This window comes from Camponotus floridanus, unplaced genomic scaffold (assembly GCF_003227725.1).
Source record: "Camponotus floridanus strain SB8 unplaced genomic scaffold, Cflo_v7.5 scaffold5, whole genome shotgun sequence".
Taxonomy (NCBI): Eukaryota; Metazoa; Arthropoda; class Insecta; order Hymenoptera; family Formicidae; genus Camponotus; species Camponotus floridanus.
The window spans coordinates 1166246-1187416 of record NW_020229658.1 but is presented as its reverse complement, the minus strand read 5'-3'; the positions used below and the strand labels follow the sequence as shown (position 1 = coordinate 1187416).

At 30.7% G+C, this 21171-nt stretch overlaps 5 protein-coding genes across 8 annotated transcripts; 3 read left to right on the top strand and 2 right to left on the bottom strand.

The window, feature by feature from the left end:
• Positions 1 to 175: 175 nt before the first annotated feature.
• LOC105258458 (transcription initiation factor TFIID subunit 7) lies at positions 176 to 2156 on the bottom strand. Its single transcript, XM_025412264.1, has 7 exons — positions 1884 to 2156; positions 1656 to 1784; positions 1504 to 1584; positions 1052 to 1418; positions 616 to 975; positions 374 to 534; positions 176 to 257 (listed from the first exon to the last, which is right to left on the bottom strand). The coding sequence occupies exons 1-7, from the start codon at positions 1962 to 1964 to the stop codon at positions 234 to 236; spliced, it is 1203 nt and encodes a 400-aa protein (XP_025268049.1). The 5' UTR covers positions 1965 to 2156; the 3' UTR covers positions 176 to 233.
• Positions 2157 to 2195: 39 nt separating this feature from the next.
• LOC105258176 (sialin) lies at positions 2196 to 7229 on the top strand. Its single transcript, XM_011269288.3, has 7 exons — positions 2196 to 2577; positions 3829 to 4052; positions 4785 to 5021; positions 5093 to 5180; positions 5264 to 5484; positions 5556 to 6086; positions 6172 to 7229. The coding sequence occupies exons 1-7, from the start codon at positions 2508 to 2510 to the stop codon at positions 6292 to 6294; spliced, it is 1494 nt and encodes a 497-aa protein (XP_011267590.1). The 5' UTR covers positions 2196 to 2507; the 3' UTR covers positions 6295 to 7229.
• A 946-nt stretch (positions 7230 to 8175) lies between these two features.
• On the bottom strand, positions 8176 to 11672 carry LOC105258183 (ELKS/Rab6-interacting/CAST family member 1). The gene is made up of 10 exons (XM_020029631.2): positions 11571 to 11672; positions 11193 to 11414; positions 10551 to 11044; positions 10309 to 10483; positions 9871 to 10206; positions 9593 to 9798; positions 9243 to 9489; positions 8932 to 9171; positions 8579 to 8830; positions 8176 to 8508 (listed from the first exon to the last, which is right to left on the bottom strand). Exons 1-10 carry the CDS (start codon positions 11670 to 11672, stop codon positions 8281 to 8283), a joined length of 2502 nt encoding a protein of 833 aa, XP_019885190.1. The 3' UTR covers positions 8176 to 8280.
• Positions 11673 to 12093: 421 nt separating this feature from the next.
• Positions 12094 to 21120, top strand: LOC112639161. The gene is made up of 11 exons (XM_025412281.1): positions 12094 to 12111; positions 12259 to 12306; positions 12457 to 12618; positions 15494 to 15662; positions 16035 to 16186; positions 16310 to 16526; positions 16893 to 17001; positions 20046 to 20365; positions 20469 to 20545; positions 20709 to 20888; positions 20980 to 21120. The coding sequence occupies exons 1-11, from the start codon at positions 12094 to 12096 to the stop codon at positions 21118 to 21120; spliced, it is 1593 nt and encodes a 530-aa protein (XP_025268066.1).
• Positions 12387 to 19414, top strand: LOC105258192 (ras-related protein Rab-5C). 4 transcript variants are annotated; one of them, XM_011269336.3, is made up of 6 exons: positions 12387 to 12405; positions 15494 to 15662; positions 16035 to 16186; positions 16310 to 16526; positions 16893 to 17017; positions 19129 to 19414. In XM_011269336.3, exons 2-5 carry the CDS (start codon positions 15500 to 15502, stop codon positions 17003 to 17005), a joined length of 645 nt encoding a protein of 214 aa, XP_011267638.1. In that variant the 5' UTR covers positions 12387 to 12405; positions 15494 to 15499; the 3' UTR covers positions 17006 to 17017; positions 19129 to 19414. The 4 variants fall into 4 exon arrangements, with proteins under 4 accessions (XP_011267638.1, XP_011267613.1, XP_011267622.1 ...); XM_011269311.3 differs by lacking the exon at positions 12387 to 12405 and adding an exon at positions 12699 to 13382 and having other exon boundaries at positions 19129 to 19389; XM_011269320.3 differs by lacking the exon at positions 12387 to 12405 and adding an exon at positions 13926 to 14478.
• Positions 21121 to 21171: the final 51 nt, after the last annotated feature.

Below are 21171 nucleotides of genomic sequence, written 5' to 3'. Positions count from 1 at the left end.
GTCATAAATAAATATGTATATATTTTAAAGAATGTTTCATTAACTAAAATGATTATGCTTCTTTCTATTATTTTTATACAATATATTGAATATTATCAAAGAAAATTATAAATTTATATATTTCAATCATATACAATGAATATATAATTATATAATTATAGAGAAAGTAATAAAATTGTTTAGATCTTTAAGTACAAAATTTATATGATATTTATATAATTATGCTACATTTCCTATTCCAGTTCTAGATCTTGTATCTGAAATATAAAAAAAATATGTATATATATATGAAATAAAAAAATATACATATATATATATATGTTTGCAAGTCAAAACATTCAATGCAATGAAATATAATGTATTATTTTATTACCTCTTGTACTTTTTGCATTTCTTGAGTTAACAAGTTATCTAAAATTTCCTGGAAGCGTTGTTTCAGTTTGACATTTTCAATATTGGCTATTTCAATTTCTTGTTGTTGTCTTCTTTGTCGTAGTTCCGCCAATTCCGCATGAAGAGTAGCAAGACGTGAATCTAGATTTTTTAGGCAAATAAAAGTTGAAAATTTATATTGTTCTATAAATGCAAATAATACTTATTTAAAATTACCTTTACCTTTAGATATGGATACCGTTGGTGATTCCGTGTAATTATCCGAAATAATATATTCCGCATGAAATTGCTCCAATTTTGGAACTTTTGTCGAAGTAGCATCATCCTGTTGCTTCTCAGTTTCCGTATCACCATTGTTGTCATTATGAAACATTTCTTTACTAAATTCAGTAACTAATCCACTGCTCGTTGTTGCATTATTACTTGATCTTTCAGAATATGCAGCTTGCATGGAATTTGAGTCTGAAACTCTACTATCCGCAGTAAGATGACTATTTTCATCTAGTTCCATCACATTTATGTTAGCCTCTTCATCGTCGTCTTCGCTATCGCTCACAGGTTCACCAAATATGTCATGTTCAGCTAAAATAGAAATTAGTTTTATATTTTAAGACTAACTCCTATATTTTTTAGAAGCAGTATGTAAATCATCACTCACCAACATCCAAACTCTGAGATGTATTTCCATTAATATTTTCCCGTTTAGTCTTAACTGTGCCAGATGATGATACTTTACTAGGTTTTGACTGATCTTCATCTTCACATATTACTTCCCATTTAACATTAACAGCATCATTGTCCTCTCGTAATAAACGTTTAACTTCTTTCTCGATCTCAGGTGCTTCTACATATTTCTTCTTCAAAGTTTTTCTAAATCTCCTGCGTCTTACATTTTTACTGGGCGGTGTTATACCATGAGGCCAAAGAAATTTTTTATCAACTTTGTTTGGATCTTTCTTCTTCTGCTTAACAGGAGATTCCTCATCTGTTGCAGTATGATCATCCTCTTCTTTACATATCAGCATCTGAAGGATGTCACAGTAAAAGCATTAAAATGCTATATATAAAATGTTTTATGTCACGCGACACTACAATATTCTTTCAGTTTACCTGGCATATATCGGCAGTTTTATAAAAGCTTTTGTTATCAATCGTTTTTAAAGATTCCACTATTGTCGGTAGATCTACAACCTATGAATAAATTCATCTTTATGCACATATATTTTTGTGGTTTCAATTGAATGTATAATAATAAGATTAACCTTAGAATGGAGCAACCAGTGATCAAATCTGACTTCACCATAACGCATATCATTTTCTAATTTTATCATCAACCTATCTTTTAAAGGTAAACTGCTACGTAAGGCTTCTCTTAGTACTCGAGCAGGTTCCTTGAAAAGAATAAATAATTAATTATTTATAATCTTTGATTTTAAATCACACACGTAAAATTAAAAAAAAATAGATTGTATCAAAATGCAAGGACATACCGATGGCAGCCGCAAAATAAACTGGCTCTCTAATTCAACTTGCGGTTCATTGCGACCAGAGAGAAACTTGAGAGCGGCCATCCTGAGACGTCTAATTTGGAAATTGGAATCTCGTTCGTACTACATCCAAAGTGTCATCCGAGCATGAATAGAATGTGGTAGAATGAAGATAACTCTGTTTTTCCATAGACATAAGATACATAGATTGTGATGTACAAACTATATGCCGATTTGACACAGAACCCTCTGATTGGTCAATCGTGCCTGGTATAATAAAAATCCCTAAACACCGGTCGATTTGAATGGTTGTATCTCATTTATACATTTTACGTCTATGATCACGACTCGCTGCTAGATGCGCATGTGTGGATGAGATTTGCCCCACCATTTACTGCGCATACAAACATGATGTACACATGAACGAATGACAGGTCCAATGATCTAATCTCGAGACTCGGGATCGCAACGCGGCCGTAATGACTCGTTATTGCACGTACGAATCCATTGGAGGGAGTGTAATAAAAACATAATCTCAATGCCTAGAACGGTAGTGAATCATCGTGAAAGCGTGAGATCACCGTAGAGTGGGTACAACAGACGACGACGCGAAAGTTGACAGGCATCATGGAAGTGCTGGATCCGAGCGTTTCTAGAGACGATCAGCCCCTTTGCGTCAACGATTCTCTAGAGCGAGGTCCGTTTAATTTTCTTTTAAACATCCGCATTCTTGTACGCTTATATCTCTGTACGCTTACGTCACTTACATAACTGCATATCGTTCTCGCACAAATAACAGAGACGCTTGCTCAAGCCGTTATCAACGCGACGCGTTGTGTTTGGAAACAAAGGATGATAATGACATTAATGATTATACGAGGGGACGTTATTAAGTTCGTAGATATTACAAATGAAAATAATATTAATAAAATAATAGTAATATTTTTATATTTTCAATATTTTTAAATTCAAATGTCACGTCATAACTTTTATTTTTTTTTTTTTTTATCAATACTCGCGAATATGTGCTTTGAGTTTAGAGATATGCAAAATTGATTTTATCGAGTCCACACTTTTCTGACCTTTAGTTGATGTCATTTTTAAAAAACAAATCAACAATTATTGTTTTGAAAATATTAGAAGAAGATATATGCTGTCAAATTAGTAATGCTATCAAAATTTTGATAGATTTCTTAGGTCACTTTTATAACTAAAATTATTTCGAGGAAATAAATATACATAAGAATTCTAATTGACACAAATAATTTGTACAGTATCACAGTTATTAAAATTTCTAATGACAATTATCATTTACAATTATAATTTACACAAATTTTCATTGTTAGTCATTCAGCAAGATAATCAATGATTAACTACAGTATTTAATTAAAGTATAAACTACAGTATTTAACTACAGTATTTAACTAAAATGACTTGGTTCTATTTTTAGTACAGATTAATATTTTTAAAAAATAGTATTTTTAAGGTATTTTATAATAAAAGGCATGAAATAACTTAAAAGGCCACAGTACACACTTTTGCATAATCATAAGCATAAGAAAATTGATTGGTTCATTTTCTTATGCTTGGGGATCAATTAATTTCCTTATTCTTATGGTTATGTGCTTATGCAAAAGTGTGTGCTGCGGCCTAAAGACTTTGCAAAGTCTTACATAATATAAGATCTGTTGTGCATAGATACATAATGAAAGGTTTTCATTTTGCAATTGTGTATTTTAGCTCTTTTTTATTGGCAATATAAAGAGAGTTGAACCTTTATTCTTAACACTTCTTAGCTACGATTCTTACCTACGATTCTTTCCTTTGACATGCCTTCTGCCAAATGGAAGATCCATCAAATTGACAATTGTTAAGAAACCTATCTTGTACCATCAAAGTATAGAGAGTATTTTATTGGCAATACATAATTATACTATTATTTTTCCAGTTAATACATTGCAGATTCCAGCAGATACCAAATCATGTATAAAAGCACGTCATACATTGGGTTTCCTGGGTTTTCTTGGCTTTGCCCTTGTTTATGCTATGAGGGTCAATTTATCAGTAGCCATTGTCTCCATGGTTAATCAGACAGCGATACCGCATACCGAGGATAATGATACTAGTGATGTTTGTCCTAAAACTAAGCCAATAAATGGAACTTTTATACCGGTGGGTTTAGGTTTGTTATTTTTTCAAATTGTTAATTTGTTGATTTATTATATTGTTATTTTTACTTTTTTAAATTTATATTTTAAATAAAGAGTTACTTCGCTAGGTCATTTAGATATTAATTATCATTTGATATTAATTATCATTTGATATTAGTCATCCAAGCTTTTATCTCATTTTATACAACTGAAATATATACACATAACTTCTAGTCATATTATCTTCTACTATAATATTAATCTTTATAATATAAATCTATATAATTATATAAATTTATATAATAAGAATCTTCCTTGTTAACATTTAGATATTTTCTATAATTTTATATTTTAAAATTTCAGTTATTGACATAGTATATGAAAAGCAATAAAATATTTATTGTAAGCAATAAGATATTATATTATAATTATTGTAAATTTGTTAAATATTTTTCTACTTCTATTTCCAATTATTTTATTAAATATTTATGTAACAATATTTATGTTGTCATCATGAAATATATTTTCAAAAAACAAATTGTTTAATTAATATTTGAAAATTAAAGTTATTTATATTATTCATTTCTTTATAAATTAAAAATATTAATTTAGTAATTGTATCTTTTATAGCTTACAATCAAAGCTTTTAAAATATATCATATTAGAAAATTTATTTCCTACTTTTTCATTTCATGATATTTTTATTATTCTTTATTATAGTATATATAATTTGAAATAAATTTTGATATTTTAGAGCGCGGGAGAATTTGCTTGGAATGAAAAGACTCAAGGTATCATACTGGGTGCTTTCTTTCTTGGCTATGTGACGACAAATGTGCCGGGTGGTAGGATGGCCGAGAAAATGGGCGGCAAATTAATTTATGGTCTGGGAGTGTTTCTGACTGCTGTTCTAACAGTGATAAGTCCATTCGCCGCATATTGGGGTTTAATACCGTTTTTAGTTGTACGGGTCGCAGAAGGATTTACCGAGGTAAATGTTTCGTTTCTTATAAGATGTATGTCGCATATGCGATCAGTAATTAATATTTTTTTATAATACAGGGAGTAACATTTCCTGCGATGCATAGTATGCTGGCGCATTGGGTACCACCATTGGAGAGAAGTAAATTTGCTGCTATAGTATACGCAGGTATTATTTTTCTGTCCTTTCTTCTCCCTCTCTTCCCTCTGATAAATATAACTATTCGAAAATATTTTTATTTTCTTTTTCAGGTTCGAATTTCGGAACTGTTGTTTCGTTACCAGTGAGCGGTTGGCTGTGTTCATTGGAATTATGGGGCGGTTGGCCACTTGCATTTTATTTATTTGGAGGACTTGGTCTTGTATGGTATGCATTCTGGTTGATATTTATATACGATACTCCTTCGCAACATACGAAAATCGATCCTTCCGAGAAAGCATATATCGAAGCTAGTGTTGAGAAAAAAGACGAGGTCGGTATTATATTTAATGTTCATACGCACATATTATCAGTAAGTTTGGCTTAATAAGCAAATAATTTTAGAATGACGATTCGGGAGTACCTTGGTTATCTGTCTTCACTTCTCTACCTATGTGGGCTATTACTATTACACAATGCGGTCAGTCTTGGGCATTCTACACTCTTTTGACCGAGTTGCCGACGTACATGGACAAGATTTTGCATTTGAATGTACAACAGAATGCATTCCTTTCGGCGTTACCTTACTTGAGCGCTTGGTTGGTGGGACTCGGTATTTCGAGCTTTGCGGACGCGCTCCTCGCACGTCGTCTGATCTCGCCCTTGACCTCGTTCAAATTGTGGAACACGGTTGCCTCGTTAGGTCCCAGTCTCAGTTTCGTCGGTGCTATCTGGGCCGGATGTGATCGTATGACCGTGATGTTGATGCTCGCAGGATTAGGCTCTCTTCAAGGCGCGATGTACGCTGGAAATCAAATGAATCATATCGCATTAGCGCCTCGTTACGCGGGAACTTTGTATGGATTGACAAATGCTGCAGCAAATGCGTGTGGCTTCTTGGCACCTTACGTTATCGGCAGTATAGTAGTGGGACATGTAATTATCGCATATTCTTTGTTTCAAATTTATTTGTTGAGATATAAATATATATGCATGTATTTGTTTTTCTTTTGTATTACAGGAGACACTTGCACGCTGGCATACAGTATTCTGGATGGCAGCAGGAATAAACATGATTACTAATTGTTTCTATTTGTTGTTTGCATCTGCTACTGAACAGCCATGGAGTAAAGGTGATAGTTGATGACGACATCGCATTAGAGACGCGATATTAAATGTGGAAAATAATATATTCTCTAATCATGTTGCACACAGTACATTTTAATTTGGATGGCCAATTTTTTATAATATTCGGTATAGATATTGCCGATTATTTTTTTGTAAAATGATTTAATATTTGTTAATATCTTTTTAAAGTTTTTATAGTCTAATCGTATTTATCATTAAGTGATATATACAATGACAAATGAGTCGTATTTCAGTATTATCAATTTCTATCGACACGTGATAATTATAGATAGCGTTACCCGTATGGCCTTTGCTTTAGATGATTGAAATTGTTATATTTTTTTTACCAATTTTGTTTTCAATCCAGATTCAGATGGCATCAAATATGAAACGTGGGTATATAAAAATATCTGCAATTTTATAAAGAAACTAAGTAAATACAAATCTTAAGTTTGGCATATATAGTGAATGTTCTTCTTCCAGTTGATAATTGGAAAGGAAGTGATTATATGTGTAAATTAAAATAATTAGAATAAAATTTTCAAAGCTTCGTTTTCGAAAAAAATAATTTTAAATTTTAATAAATTTCAATAAATAATGTCTTAAAATAATAAATTATCATGAAAAAGTTACATATAAAATATTTTTATTTAATAGAATAGTTTCAATAGCATAACTTCTTTTGAAGCAATTCGACGAGGCACAATACAAAGTCATTACAAGTTCTCAATACTTTAGAGAACAGTAGATAATAATTTTTCAATTCTAATGTCAATTTTTTTTCATACAAAATCTTTCCTTTCTCGATTATATTACCAGAGAAATTTCTATATAAAAATGATATTTAATTTTGCAAATATGTTGTACTAGATATATGTATTTCACATACACACATGTATGTACACGACAATACACACAATAGATAAAAACACACTTGAAATCTGCTATATACACATGTGTTTTATTATCTGATACATAAAAATTATATGGACGATAGATTACAGAGAATTGAAATTATTAGCGATATGAATATTAAAAATTTTTCCTTTTTACTCATATAATTAAAAAAAAATTATATATATATATATATATAATTTCTAAACATTTTGAATATTGTCAATTTATTATTTTAAAAATAAAGGTATTATTTATTAATAATGCCAAAGAGAATAAGTAAGATAAAGAACTTCTATTATGTAAAAATTATATAGGAGGAATTTATTCTACACAAAATGTTAATATATTATTATATATTTCTGGCAGTGAGAATTGGCAAAAAGAGTATAAAATAATATATGAAATATGATGTGAAATAAATGATTTTGTTCTTAAAAACAAAGATATATATGTATAATTTATATAAATTTTAGTCCAAATATATCGAGATAGAATAAAAATCATTAGGAATTGTATCTAGCACGATTAACAAGTATATAATATATCGCATAGATATCTTTAATTTGAATATTTTTAAGAATATAAAACTTTGCATAACACTGTGTGTATGCAAAATGACATAATCGCATTTTAATTTCCGAGAAAAATATTAGAATAGTCTTCTATATGGATAAACGTACAAAAATTTTTCAAAATATATTTATCATGTTTAAATAAGTGATAACAATAATCAATTATTTATATATAAATTTTTTAATCATGTTCGTACCATTTATCCAATAAATATTGATGTTAAAATACATATACATTTTGCACCGTTTTTATAAAATTTTTCTGTTGTGTTTTATTTCAATCCAATTTGTTTAAAAATTTTCTGAGATAAAAATATTACATTTATTTATCATCTATTAAATTTAATATGTGTATTCTATTTAAGTGTATATGATGTTAATTCCTATCATCATATAGAATGTTAATAGGAATTAACATACAATTAAATAGAAGATTATATTAGACAGGAATGTTAGATAAGAATAAAAATTATATTAATCAATTATGTGCATTTTCCCCGTTTATTAAGTATAATTTTAAAATGAAAGAAATGCTAACTTGTATTTAAATCATCTTTGTTTTTTGCAGTAAGCTCAAAAATCATATCTCGCATGCGACTCAAATCTGTCAATTCCGCTTTCATTCTTTGATTGTCTTTTTCTTTTTCTAGTATGGTTTGTTCATGCGTTTGTAGCATTTGCACCATTTGTTGAATTTCTTGTTTAAGTGCAGATATATTGCTTTGATTTATTTCTATTTCTGCATTCTTCTTCTCTAAAATCTACACAATATAAAAGTTAATTAACATAGAATAGTAATTTCAGTTTCATGTAAAAAAAAGTTAATTTTACCTGTTCCTTTTTGCTGAGAGAATCTTTTATGTTTTGTAAATGTTTACTTAATTCGTGATTTTTATTATTTATATCTGTAGCTTTCTTTTCTGCGGTTAAACGTTCGTTGTCTAATTCCTGAATTTTTTTATTTAAAATATTAATCTTACTTTTGCTAGCTTCTAATTCATTTGTACATTGTATTAACTTCTTATTTAAGTGCTCCAAATTTGCTGATTTTTCTGTCACAATTTTTCTCAATGATTCAATTTCCTAAAAGCATGACGAAAAAGTGTAGACATATTATAAAAGAAAAAAAATTATTATAACTGCATAGATATTTCATATAATTATAGCAAATACTATTAACTAACTTGTTTTTTTACGAAAATTGCTTTCTTCGATTGCTCTTCCTTCTCATGAAGCGTTCTTGTTAATACAGATTTTTCAGCTCTTATTCCTTCCAAACATTGCTGAGTATCAAATAATAATTGATGTAATCTACTAGACTCAGCTACTACTTGCGCTAATCTGTGTTGAAGACTAGTACCGTGATTATTCGCCGCTTCTAAACTCGATTGCATCGCTCTTTCGGAATGTCTCATTGCCGCTAACTAATTAATTACAATATAACACATATAGATATACTGTATACAAATTATAAATATGAAAAGAGAACAATTACCTTATATTCATATAATTCCATTACTGCAGATGTCGCAATATCATTTATCTGATTCGATTCAAAAGCTGATTTGAGTTTGGCTAGACATGCATCAAGGCGCTCTTCTTGTGTGACGGAAAATAATGGTGCCAGTTCATTCCCGGTATAATTCAGAGATGACTTATTCGTGACTTCCAATACATTATTGTTACTTTGAATTAACATTAATGGTTCTAATTCTTTCATGCAAACTGCCACTGCAGAAATACTTGTCAAACAGAAATTTCATATATACAACTGAAATTTCATATATACTACTACTACTATGTTAAATGAAAATATTAAACATTTTTAATGCATGAAATATTTACCATTCTTGTGGAAATCCAGTTGATGATGTTAACTGTAAGACTTTTTGTTTCACTTCCTCATCACCAGTGAATAATGCTAATGCTAATATCATTTGTATTTGCTTCCTACTAAGTAATTCAGAATATAATGTCAACCAATTGGAATGACTTGTTGCCAAATCTGCTGTCAAAGCTAACGCATAAATGTAAAGATTGATGGAAGCATTCTGCAAAATTGGAAATAGGTATTTGATACAACTATTTAATATTGTATACACATTTTGTATTAGATAACATACTTGCACGAAATTTCCGGTCCAATCTCCAGCGGCGGAAAATTCATTATCTAATACGCGAATAAATATTCTACGCATCACGTGTTCACTAAACGATTGCATAATTTTTTTCTTAAATGCAGGAGTTTTAATCATTTCTTGAAATAGTTGCATCAATTCAGCTTGTTTTGTTTCCATCTCTGCATTTTGACTTCCATTCTGTTCATTAATTTCATCTTCTGGATTCGTTATAAGCATAAGAACAGACGGATCTACCTCTGTTAAAACTTCCGCGCAAGTTTTAGTGCGTCGTGAATCGATGATGATGTTTCGTATAAGTGCTAAAGCTTTGGAGCACACCTATAATATTTGAACAAAAACTTAGATTAAATTATTTTGTTTTTCACCATCTCAAATCTCCAATTATAAAATTAATAAAAATTGCAATAATAAATTTCATACTTGTTCTACAGGCACCCACGTCATAGCCGATTTTATACAAATAGGATATAAAGGAATTAAGACACATAATTTCAGTTTCACCAATGACAGTAAAAATTCCATCATAACAGCAATGCATTCCGGATCTGTATTTTCTTCCAAAGTGGCTAGTATATTTTTTACATCTCTATCATAACTATAAACAAAAAAATGTAGTATCCTTATATATTATGTTGTACAATTATCTAATTTGATAGACTTACTTTGAATATGTAAGTAATATATTTCGCGAATGCTCATTTTGCACGACGTCGTTGAAAAAATCGACAATGTGCCGCAATAAAAAAACGTTTTTTTGTTCCATTGCTGTTTTAAGATTTGTGAAAGTTATCGACGCAAAGTCCATGATATATTTCTCAGAAATATTTGTATTGGTTGGCTCCAATATAATTAATAGTTTGCAACATTGTACACTAGTATTAACATGCTCTTGTAGTTTTAATAATGTTCTGATGAATGCTTTGGTATCGATGGTACGCATCAATGTATAAACTGCTGGAAGATTTTTATAACACAAATTTACCAGCACTCCTAAAGAAAGTGCAATAATCTCTTCTTCCTTTGATTGTACTACCCATTGAGTTAACGTAGAGATTAAATATGAAAGATAAACTTCTTGCCACGATATTTTGATTCCATATGTTAATTCCTGAAGTAATTTTAATACTCGTATCCTTTTCTCAGATGTCACATTTGCCTACGATATTAAATAAAGAATATGTATTAATCTAATTATTAAAAAACTTATAAATAACTTTGATAATAGAGAATTTTGATAAAAATATATTTCTTTGTAAAAAAATTTGTTATATGTAACAGGAGAATATAATATTAATATTTTATACCTCTAATAATCTCGCTAATATTGGTGTAAATTTGTATGTATGAATAAGCGATTGTCTAGCAGGAACATTTCTGCAAACATTTTGTAAAACATCTACAGCACTCCAGATCAAAGTGGACCGTGATCCTACAGAATTCATAAGCTCGTACAGACTCACATAGAATTCTGCAGCTATGCTGGTTCCAGGATCAAATACATTCAGATCCAGTGACACGCTTATTACCTTAAAAAAATATAAATTTATAATTTAAAATATTTATAATTTAAAATCTTGTGTGTTTGCAATTCTGTGATTCCAAAATATAATTAACATAAAGATAAAATATTGTATAATATATACATATATATAATATTATAATAAGTCATAATATATATTTACTCCAAGACTTCTTTGTATAGCAGATGTAGCACTTTCGCTGGGATGCTTGGTATAATCTAAGGCCGCTGATATAAATGCTCTCATGTGTTGATACTTCTCCATATTATGTTCGAATATTTTGACAAGATTTACTCCTCTCAGCTAATGTATATCGAATATAAAACTCGAATTCTCTCGAAAATTTATATTAATCTCCTGATCCACGTCGTATCAAACGCAAATTACACAATCACGTGTCAAAAGTCAACGAAAATATTTATTAAGAAAATATTTATCAAGAAAATATTACGAGTCTCAGTTTAGCATAGTTTAATACTTTGTTGCTGCGCGTATTTTCGAATCGCGAACGAAGCCAACAGATGTAAGATGAATCGGTTCGAATCGTCCATTTTTAAAGATCCGTCTAATTTAAATTGACTAATCGCATTCATTGTTGCCGCGCGGGCCAATCAACGAATAGCATAAAATGGAGAATCGGAGCGGTATTTTTTTTTATCAAGTTGCTAGAAATGTATCACGGAGCATGCGTATATCTAGTGAGGTATTCGCTATGGATTTTAAATTTCACATTTCTAATCGTTCGAAATGAATTGGAATAAAAAAATTTCATTGTACATACATTGAAAATGTTATAAGTTATCGTATATATAACATATGAATAATGGACGGAACCTATCGCAAGTGACAGCTGATCCAGCCTATCCGAAGAGGATCGAAGAAGATCGCATTTCGATGCGTCCTTGCTATTTTCAAAATTTCCCCTCGTCCACAGGCCCGTCTGTGTATTTTATACGTCTATGATCAACATACTGCTTCCTACTTGTCGTAGTAGTCGGTACGTATACATTCGTGAATCGCGGAGAAGGAAAAACGGCGGAGTCGCGAGAGAGAGAGAAAGAGAGCCGTTCGACGTTTCGAGATTCAGCGTTTCCGGTTCCGCGAAATCGACCGAGTAATCGAGCAGTTGACTGCGTCGCACGATCTACGGAAACGGAGCAGAACGAGTCGACAAAAAGTGACGCAGCGCCGTATGCATCGCGCGTGTCGGTAATCTTCCCCTTTTCTCTCTCTGTCTCTCTCTCTCTCTCTCTCTCCTTCTGTCTCCCTCTCTATTTCCCTCCCTCTCTCAACGGCGTGTCAAAGTTCCGATCATTCGCTGTCGACGTATGTTCGTCGCTGTCGTCGGTGCTCATCGATGTAGGTTACGGGAGGAAACGTGGAACGATAGCAGGATTAAATCGTGAAGGTGTAACGAGCGATAAAACCGCCGGGACGTACGCCTCCTCCCGCAGGTTGTGCGACGATATCCAAGTGCGAGTGAGAAGAGACGACGCGAGAAAGAGGGAGAGAGAGTGAGCGAGAGGACGAAAGTGCGAGTACAGTTGACGGGATCGGTTCGCGCGCGCGCGCGCGAGAGAGAGGAAGAAGGAGAGAAGGAGAGAGAGGATTCGTCTTTGGAGTTTTTGCGTGCGTGGTTCTGTGTACCTTGTCTATCCTAACTCTTCTCGCCGACTCGGGAACTGTCATAAATGTACACGTTCTACATAGATTGCGCGATTTATGCTCGATCGACGGGCCGATCTATCGGTGGCAAGTGCTGACTCGAGCCCGACTCGGCTCGCGCCAGTGAATCGACGTTAATAATCGTCGCGCAGCGTTGCGCGTTGCACCTGTCGTCATCGCCGTTGTCGTCGTCGAAAACACCATCATCGTCGTCGCCGCCGTCGTCGTCGTCGTCGTCGTCGTCGTCTCAAGAAGCAGCTAGCCAGCGCGGCGCATCAATCTAACGGCGAACCTCCTCAACGTAAACAGGTTAAGCATGCTCTCGAGACTCATGATCTCCACCTTGGCAGGTGTCCGTCATCCTGAGAATGCGCGAGCACGAGCGAGCGAGATAAGAAACGAATCGCTAAATTATAATATCCTCCCCACCCCGGACATTCGGAGGAAGATGTTTATACGCGTGCCACATTCTGACAAGAGAGACGGAGAGAGAAGGAGGGCGAAAGGAGAAGAGAGCGCGTGTATTTGTCACCTACGTGACTCTCGGGTGACGATGCGCTCCGGTTGTTTCCGAGGGGCGTTCTAATATTTCGGATGTTGCTGACGTTTCAACGTCACGGGCGGTGACAAGTACTCAGGGCTGTAACAATCGTGGCGCATTCGTTCACTCCCTTTATTCGCCTCTTCTGTCCTCCTCCCTCTCCCCCTCCCTCTCTCTCGCTCGTTCGCTCGCTCCCTCGCTCCCTCTCTTTCCTTCTCCGATCTCTTTCCGCTATCTCGCAACGTCTATCTCTCCTCTTGTTTGCACATACACATACATTGTGCCGCGCTTGCGCACACGTCACACGTACACACACAACACTCAACACACACGCAAGTATACGCGACATAGCTCTTTCCCGAGTTCCCGTCTTTCTCCTTTCCTTCATCGTCGACGCGTCGTTTTAACGGTTTCTCATGATTTTTCGATGGTATCCCGTCTACTCGAGATTATCGGCGACGTACAATAATCGTCGGTGAATCTTTCCCTCGACGCGAATGTCACGGCGAAAGACGGCTCGTACGATACGTAGAGCGGAGACCCTTTTTACAAGCATCGGACAAATCTCGTGATTGTCGTAAAAGTCGGTGCATCGCCTCCTCTCGTGACGGCTACTCCCGTATTCGGGCTCTTTCGCGCTAGCCTCTTCTCGGGATCGTTGATAAAACCAAAAAAAGTAATACTAATAATAATAATAATAATAAAGGAAAAGGAAGTAATACGGGAAAACTCGATGACGTTAGTCGCATGAAGAGTTAATTGGATAATATAATTAACAGTCCCTCTCTTAATGGGTTAAAAAGAGTCTATACTCTTTTTTGTTTCTCAAATAAGTTAGCTACCTTCGATTTTATCACCGTACTTGTAAGTAATCTAAATAATCGTTCTTGTTTTAGAGAATTCTGAATTCTAATTAGTCACATTCAATCACAGAATAATTATCCAGCAATGATCTATACTAAAATACAAGTGATTTAGTTGAGTCGCTTTATATTCTGGGATTTCGCAAATACTACTGACTTGTCTTAATGACACTTTTATTTTAATACCGGTTCCTCCTACAATCTTGGTTTTTTTGAATATTCTTATCTTATCACTTACACTTTCATGTTTGGTGAAAATATCTACTCTTGAAATGATTTTTTGCATCTTCTACATCTTCCAAATTATTCTCAGTCACCTTTTTCCTTCAAAATTACATCCAATCTTTTATTTGTGCTTCCTATTTTATATTCCTAATTGAAATAAAATAGGTATGTAAACTACACAGTTTAAGAACATAATTATCATGAAACAACAGCTTATCTGTCATGCGTATAAAGTTTCAGTATAAATAGACATTTATCTACTTAATTGAACTTTAGTTAGCAATTGCAAATTATAAAATCTTATTATGACAAAATATTATTTTTTTACAAAATTTCCTTTAGAAACATCTCTAAAAATTTTTGCATTTTATATTAAATTAGAGATTAGATTTTTAGTATTAGTAATATCAACATTTTATTTACTTTATATCATGAACAGATATTCAGAGAAATGTTTTATTACAACTTATATTAAATTTTTAAAATTTTTAGAGATATATTGTATCATATTGTTAGAATATAACTCTTAGATACATCTTGATTTATATTCATTTTTATAATATTGAAACATATGTCAGTCAAAGACACTAAAAAAATATCACCACACATGAAATCTACAAATGTAAAACTTATCATAAAACAAATAAAAGCTTCTTAGAAGTTTAACATGACATGACTTTACATATATTCATGACTAATGATATTTTTTAAGATATCTAAAATTGTAAGATTAATTAAAACTATGAAATTGTAAGATTAATCAAAATTAAGAAATAAAATTTTGTTTTTAGGTGATCATGGCGAATCGGGGTACAGCTCAAAGGCCAAATGGATCGACACAAGGGAAAATTTGTCAGTTTAAGCTAGTTTTACTTGGTGAATCGGCAGTTGGAAAATCAAGCCTTGTTTTAAGGTTTGTCAAAGGACAGTTTCATGAATACCAGGAGAGTACAATTGGTGGTAAGAATACTAATATATAATAGTGTTTCTCAATTTTACATTTATCAAAATATAATTTATCTTTTTAAATTAAATATAAATTTAATATAAGCTTTATATTTAAATATAAATTTAAATATAAAGCTTATATTTAAATATAAATTTAAATATAAAGCTATTTATTTATAATTTTTTTTAACTACATATAATAACTCATTTAAAGAAATATTTATAATTTGTTTATTTCTAAAAAAGTTTGTAATATAATAATAATATCCTGTTATAGCAAGCAAAAAATTATACTTATATAACAATAAAATTAAATATATATGATTTTTGTATACTTATTTTATATTGATTATTTAATACTATGGCAAATATTACTCTTTCTAGCTGCATTTCTAACACAAACCGTATGTTTGGATGACACAACTGTAAAATTTGAAATTTGGGATACTGCGGGGCAAGAGCGTTATCATAGTCTTGCGCCAATGTATTATCGTGGTGCACAAGCAGCCATTGTTGTATATGATATAACAAATCAGGTAAGCAGTTTGTTAATCCTTTTGAGTATTTAAGAGAGAGAAATTTTTATGATTTTTATTCTTATGATACAGATGAATTACTAGGTACAGAAATAAATGTATGTTTATTTATTATTTTATTAGGATACATTTTCACGTGCCCAAACATGGGTAAAAGAATTGCAGCGCCAAGCCAGTCCGAGTATAGTAATAGCATTAGCTGGAAACAAGGCAGATTTGGCAAATAAAAGAGTTGTCGAATATGACGAAGCTCAAACGTATGCAGATGAAAATGGCCTTCTTTTCATGGAAACATCTGCTAAGACGGCGATGAATGTCAACGACATATTCCTTGCAATTGGTGAGCTATGTACATCTTTATTTCTTATTAATATATGATTATACATTACATTATTATACATAATATAAATATTATAGCAAAATAATTAGGCTATAAAAAATAATGTTGTATTATCAAACGATAACGTGTGTTTGTATTAAATTTGCCATTTTATTTGATAATATATACATAGAAATATTATTTCATCTTACATTACATTTATTAACTCTAATCACAGTGCATGATAATTCTGTACCTGTTGATAACATATCATGTTAAACAGTAAAAACATTTTTGGAAAGTGAAAATATCTACAATATTAAAATACGTCGACATATGCACAGTCTTATTATAAAACGGAAAAAAAATAATATTTTTTTTCAACAGCTAAAAAGCTTCCTAAGAACGAACAGTCAGGAAGCGCAAGTACGAGTGGTCAAGGTCGTCGACTAGTCGAGTCGGATGGGCAAAAGGCAGCAACCGGCAATTGCTGCAAGTGATTATCTAAATCCGTATGTGTCTCACAATATATATATTCGTATATCTATATATATTTTTACATTATTTGAATATATATAATGTCTTTAAAATTAATTGGAAAAAAGAACTACAAGAGATATTATTCCATTAATGAGGAGCCGAAAAATATTTGATATGCCTAATGAATATATTAAATCAAATATTCGGTGTATAACAACCTGTTCACATATTTTTATAATAATAGAATTGATATATAATGAAGTGAAAGCGTGATCCAAAAAAAAAAAAGAAAAAAATGGGAAACGGGGAAATATATCAATTTAATATTATGTAGAATAGACATTTGCACTTTGAAATGCTTTTAGCAGATTTTTGTATTAATATTATATAATATTGGAGGTATCTCTGAGTAGTCACACACATGCAGTTTCATAGAGTATATTATATTTCCTGTTATATGTTTTTAATATTTTTTATAGTGTATATTCTCTCGCGACTTTCGCCCTCTTTATATTTATTGGAATAATAAACAAACACGGTGGGTTAAAATAATTAGATAAGATAGAAAAGCGCGGATTGTGAAAGTAAGATCCATTATATGACCATCAAATTTATAATGCAAGATATATAAATGTGTAACTATAATATTGATGTATGATATTTAGCTGATGTTGACAGTTTCTTGTAATTAAAAGATGGTTTACACAAAGTACATGCAAAGAAAACAATTCTAAATTTTCTGATGTTTCTATCCTAATGACGTGAATCTGTGCTTATTTGTTGAATTTCTCTTTTAATATTATTGCAATATATCTCTGTTCAAGTTTTTCAATATAAAAATATCTAATATATGTAGCAATCTCACATAATCGAAATTCTTTTTAATCAAAATCTTTTGCAATGTTATTTCATTGAATGGCCAATATTGAATATTATGCGATATCTCGCCTTTTTACTTCTTAAGTAACAATTATATTATTACGACTTTATTAAAATCAGAATTATTAGTTGCGCATAATAATCGTTGTAATCTATGTTACATAGTGCCTAAAAATATAATATTATTTTCTTACTATATAGTTTCTCCGTTTTATTACTTATTCGCGATTAAATAAGTGCATAATTTTAGCAAAAATTTGCATAAAAGTTGTTTAAAGCACTATAGATATTTTTTGATTGTATAGGTACATAGTAGTGTTTATGTAAAACACTATATAGATATTAATAGATATTATAAATTTATAAAAGTTTCTTTTCTTTGGTAGACTCTAGTTTCTGACTGATAAAAAAAAGGTGCTACAAAATATACATGCATGATTCATTATGCAAGCTTGCGAAAATGTTTCTTGCGATTTATAATAATACTCCCATTTCCTGTGCAATGATTCGTATCATTGGATTGTATGTTTTGAAATATAATATTTTTTGTAATAATATGATAGATAAAACTATTTAAAATTGTTACAAAAAAAAAATGAAATTCTCAGGCTGCAATCTTTCTTCACAATCTTTAATATCCTTGTATGTAATATTTATTTCCACTTTCTCTCTCTCTTTCTTTCTTTTTATCAGATACAAGATTATCTAGATATATTCTATTAAAATCACAGGTAGGTTTCATTTTTATATAGAGAAATTTGAATATTTGTCAGACAAATAAATTGTGTTTTTATAGTATAATTTCTTATGCATTGTAGATATTTTGACAACTATAATACAGTACTTTATGGAATCATACATGTGACTCTCATTTTCCTTATTGTTATGTACATAATAGAAAAGAGAAACGATCTGTATTCGAAAACTGTATATACTTTTAGCATTATATATTTTAAAAATTGATATATATTACTTAAATATTCATTACTGTTTTATTTCTATTGAGGGAATTAGTTATTTTTCAGAGATTTTTTATTAAATTAGGTAAGTTGCAAGTGTAAGTTGTTAATTATTCAACAAAATTTGTGTCAACACAATGTTACTGTTATATCCAGTTTTACATTGTTGGCATAAAAAAAGATTCTATTCTATTTAAGTTAACTACTCAATACCTGTCTCTTATTGTGTTGATTAAACTCGGCGTTTATATGCATATCTTGGAGTAATATTGCAGTGTAGACGCGCTATCTATTTCTGATTACAGATATGTACTATAATCTACAAAGATAAGTGCACTACAAGTGTGCTACGATGAATTTGAAAGGAGGACGCACACAACTTGGGAAAAGTACAGAGTGGGAAGTGAACTGTGTGGAACATTTGCAAACATTTTGCTAGAGTGATTGACTAAGAGTCTGCGTCTCAATGTAATCGACGATATATCATCTATTTTGAGTATCAGATCTATTAAGAGGTGGTAAAGAAAGCTCCCATTTGTAATTCTAGTAGTGTAATGGGCGGTGTTCGTTATAAATATATAAATATATATATAAATACATTATATATATATTATATAAATCATATAAATAAATATGATTTATATATGTAATAAGTAATAATAATAATAAATAATAATAATTAAAAATATATATATAATATACCGTTAATAATACATCATAAATATTGATAATAACAGTACATTTAAAATATGCAACATCTAATGAATTTTTGGCACGCGAAGATCTTGTAAGATAGAAGAGGCTATTCCTGCTGCTATTACTATGTATTTTCTTTCTTAGTTTGTAACACATATAACAATTTCTTGCTCTAAAAAACATTGTATATTAATTTTATTGACAACTCATAATGAATTATAAATGAATTACACGGTAAAAAAAATAAAACTTGTGAATATTATAATGGCTTTTCATAATTGTCTTTTTATTCGACCAAAGAAAATTGTACTTTATTAAAAATCGTGTTTATTACATAAGCAAAAATATAATAATTTACTGTTTAACTGAATATACATATGCATTTATCCATTTATATACAACTGATCTCTTTTTTTTTTAATAACTCTTTTGTTAATAAATTTACTTATATATTCATACATTAGATATACATAGGTATTACAAATATTAACATACTTCTGTGTATTCAGTAGATATGTTATTAACATTATTTGTATAACCATTTGTATTACGACACATCAAAGTATGATGCAAAAATGAACGACTCCCATAATAACAAATCGAATGCAATAATAGATATAAAACGCAAGTTTCTATCTGAGTGCACCATACTAGATGACGAGAAAATTGTACTCAGGAAAATACGTTCTGAACCCGAATTAGAAAATATTACAAATTATGACGATATATGTGGACCTTGGCAATTTCATAATGTACAATTGCATAATCAATACAGTTGCTTATCTTCCAAATTGATAACATCAAAAGATATAGCTTGCATGAGGAAACAAAAGGATAAAAAATTAATTTTACTATTTTTCGGTAAAAATGCGTATTTTGTTCAAAATTATTAGAATTGTCATATTTTTTCAAATCCAATAATATGATAAATTTACATTATTGTTTTCAGAAGAAAAGATTCCATGTAATATTCCATACAAGGATAAAAACAAGGAGATATTTATAAAACTTTTATGGCAAATTTTTCAATTTTTCAAGTATTAACATGCGCGAAATATTTCATGTGTTTATTAATATTCTAAGTTAAAAAGATCATTTAATTACACAATCAAACTTTGTATTGTAACAAATGTAGTATTTAATTTGTCCACTCTTATGCAATTTACAATGAATAGCTTTATGGCAATAGCTTACAGCTATAAAAAAAATGATATTGCATTTTAGAAAGAAGCTATTTAACGATCAACAAATTTCTACAGTTATAGAATTAATACTTTTGACTCATAACTTTTATCTTGCAAACTATTGGAACACAACTGAAGAAACATTTAAATATTTTTTCGAACATCTTCTTTTATATACCGTTACAGTAATTATAATGAAACAGTTTGATTATAATATACATATATTAATTTATATTATACATATATATATTCATTCAGTATTCTCAATAATTCTAGGATCCACCAAACTGTGTAGAAGTATTTACACCAAACCAAGCTGAAATAATACTTGAATTTTTTCGTAAGATATATATGGAAAATATCGTGTTACTGCATCTCGTTTATATGATTCATTACTGTATCGTTGTGCGACAGTGATAAACATATTCGTACGTTAGAAGAAACGTCTATTTATTTTTTAAAAAAAGA

Excerpts from the sequence above, each read along its gene's own strand:
- LOC105258458 (XM_025412264.1), bottom strand. The coding sequence starts at position 1,964 with ATGGCCGCTCTCAAGTTTCTCTCTGGTCGCAATGAACCGCAAGTTGAA. Across the intron at positions 976-1,051 it reads ATCTCAGAGTTTGGATGTTG|CTGAACATGACATATTTGGT; the intron begins GTGAGTGATGAT and ends TTTCTATTTTAG. Across the intron at positions 258-373 it reads AAATGCAAAAAGTACAAGAG|ATACAAGATCTAGAACTGGA; the intron begins GTAATAAAATAA and ends TTTATATTTCAG.
- LOC105258176 (XM_011269288.3), top strand. The coding sequence starts at position 2,508 with ATGGAAGTGCTGGATCCGAGCGTTTCTAGAGACGATCAGCCCCTTTGC. Across the intron at positions 5,022-5,092 it reads TCGCAGAAGGATTTACCGAG|GGAGTAACATTTCCTGCGAT; the intron begins GTAAATGTTTCG and ends TTTATAATACAG. Across the intron at positions 5,485-5,555 it reads GTGTTGAGAAAAAAGACGAG|AATGACGATTCGGGAGTACC; the intron begins GTCGGTATTATA and ends AAATAATTTTAG.
- LOC105258183 (XM_020029631.2), bottom strand. The coding sequence starts at position 11,672 with ATGGAGAAGTATCAACACATGAGAGCATTTATATCAGCGGCCTTAGAT. Across the intron at positions 9,172-9,242 it reads TGGAATTATATGAATATAAG|TTAGCGGCAATGAGACATTC; the intron begins GTAATTGTTCTC and ends GTAATTAATTAG. Across the intron at positions 8,831-8,931 it reads CAATTTTCGTAAAAAAACAA|GAAATTGAATCATTGAGAAA; the intron begins GTTAGTTAATAG and ends TCATGCTTTTAG.
- LOC112639161 (XM_025412281.1), top strand. Across the intron at positions 17,002-20,045 it reads GCAACCGGCAATTGCTGCAA|TTATTTGTATAACCATTTGT; the intron begins GTGATTATCTAA and ends ATGTTATTAACA. Across the intron at positions 20,366-20,468 it reads ACAAAAGGATAAAAAATTAA|AAGAAAAGATTCCATGTAAT; the intron begins TTTTACTATTTT and ends TATTGTTTTCAG.
- LOC105258192 (XM_011269336.3), top strand. The coding sequence starts at position 15,500 with ATGGCGAATCGGGGTACAGCTCAAAGGCCAAATGGATCGACACAAGGG. Across the intron at positions 16,187-16,309 it reads TATATGATATAACAAATCAG|GATACATTTTCACGTGCCCA; the intron begins GTAAGCAGTTTG and ends TTATTTTATTAG. Across the intron at positions 16,527-16,892 it reads CGACATATTCCTTGCAATTG|CTAAAAAGCTTCCTAAGAAC; the intron begins GTGAGCTATGTA and ends TTTTTTCAACAG.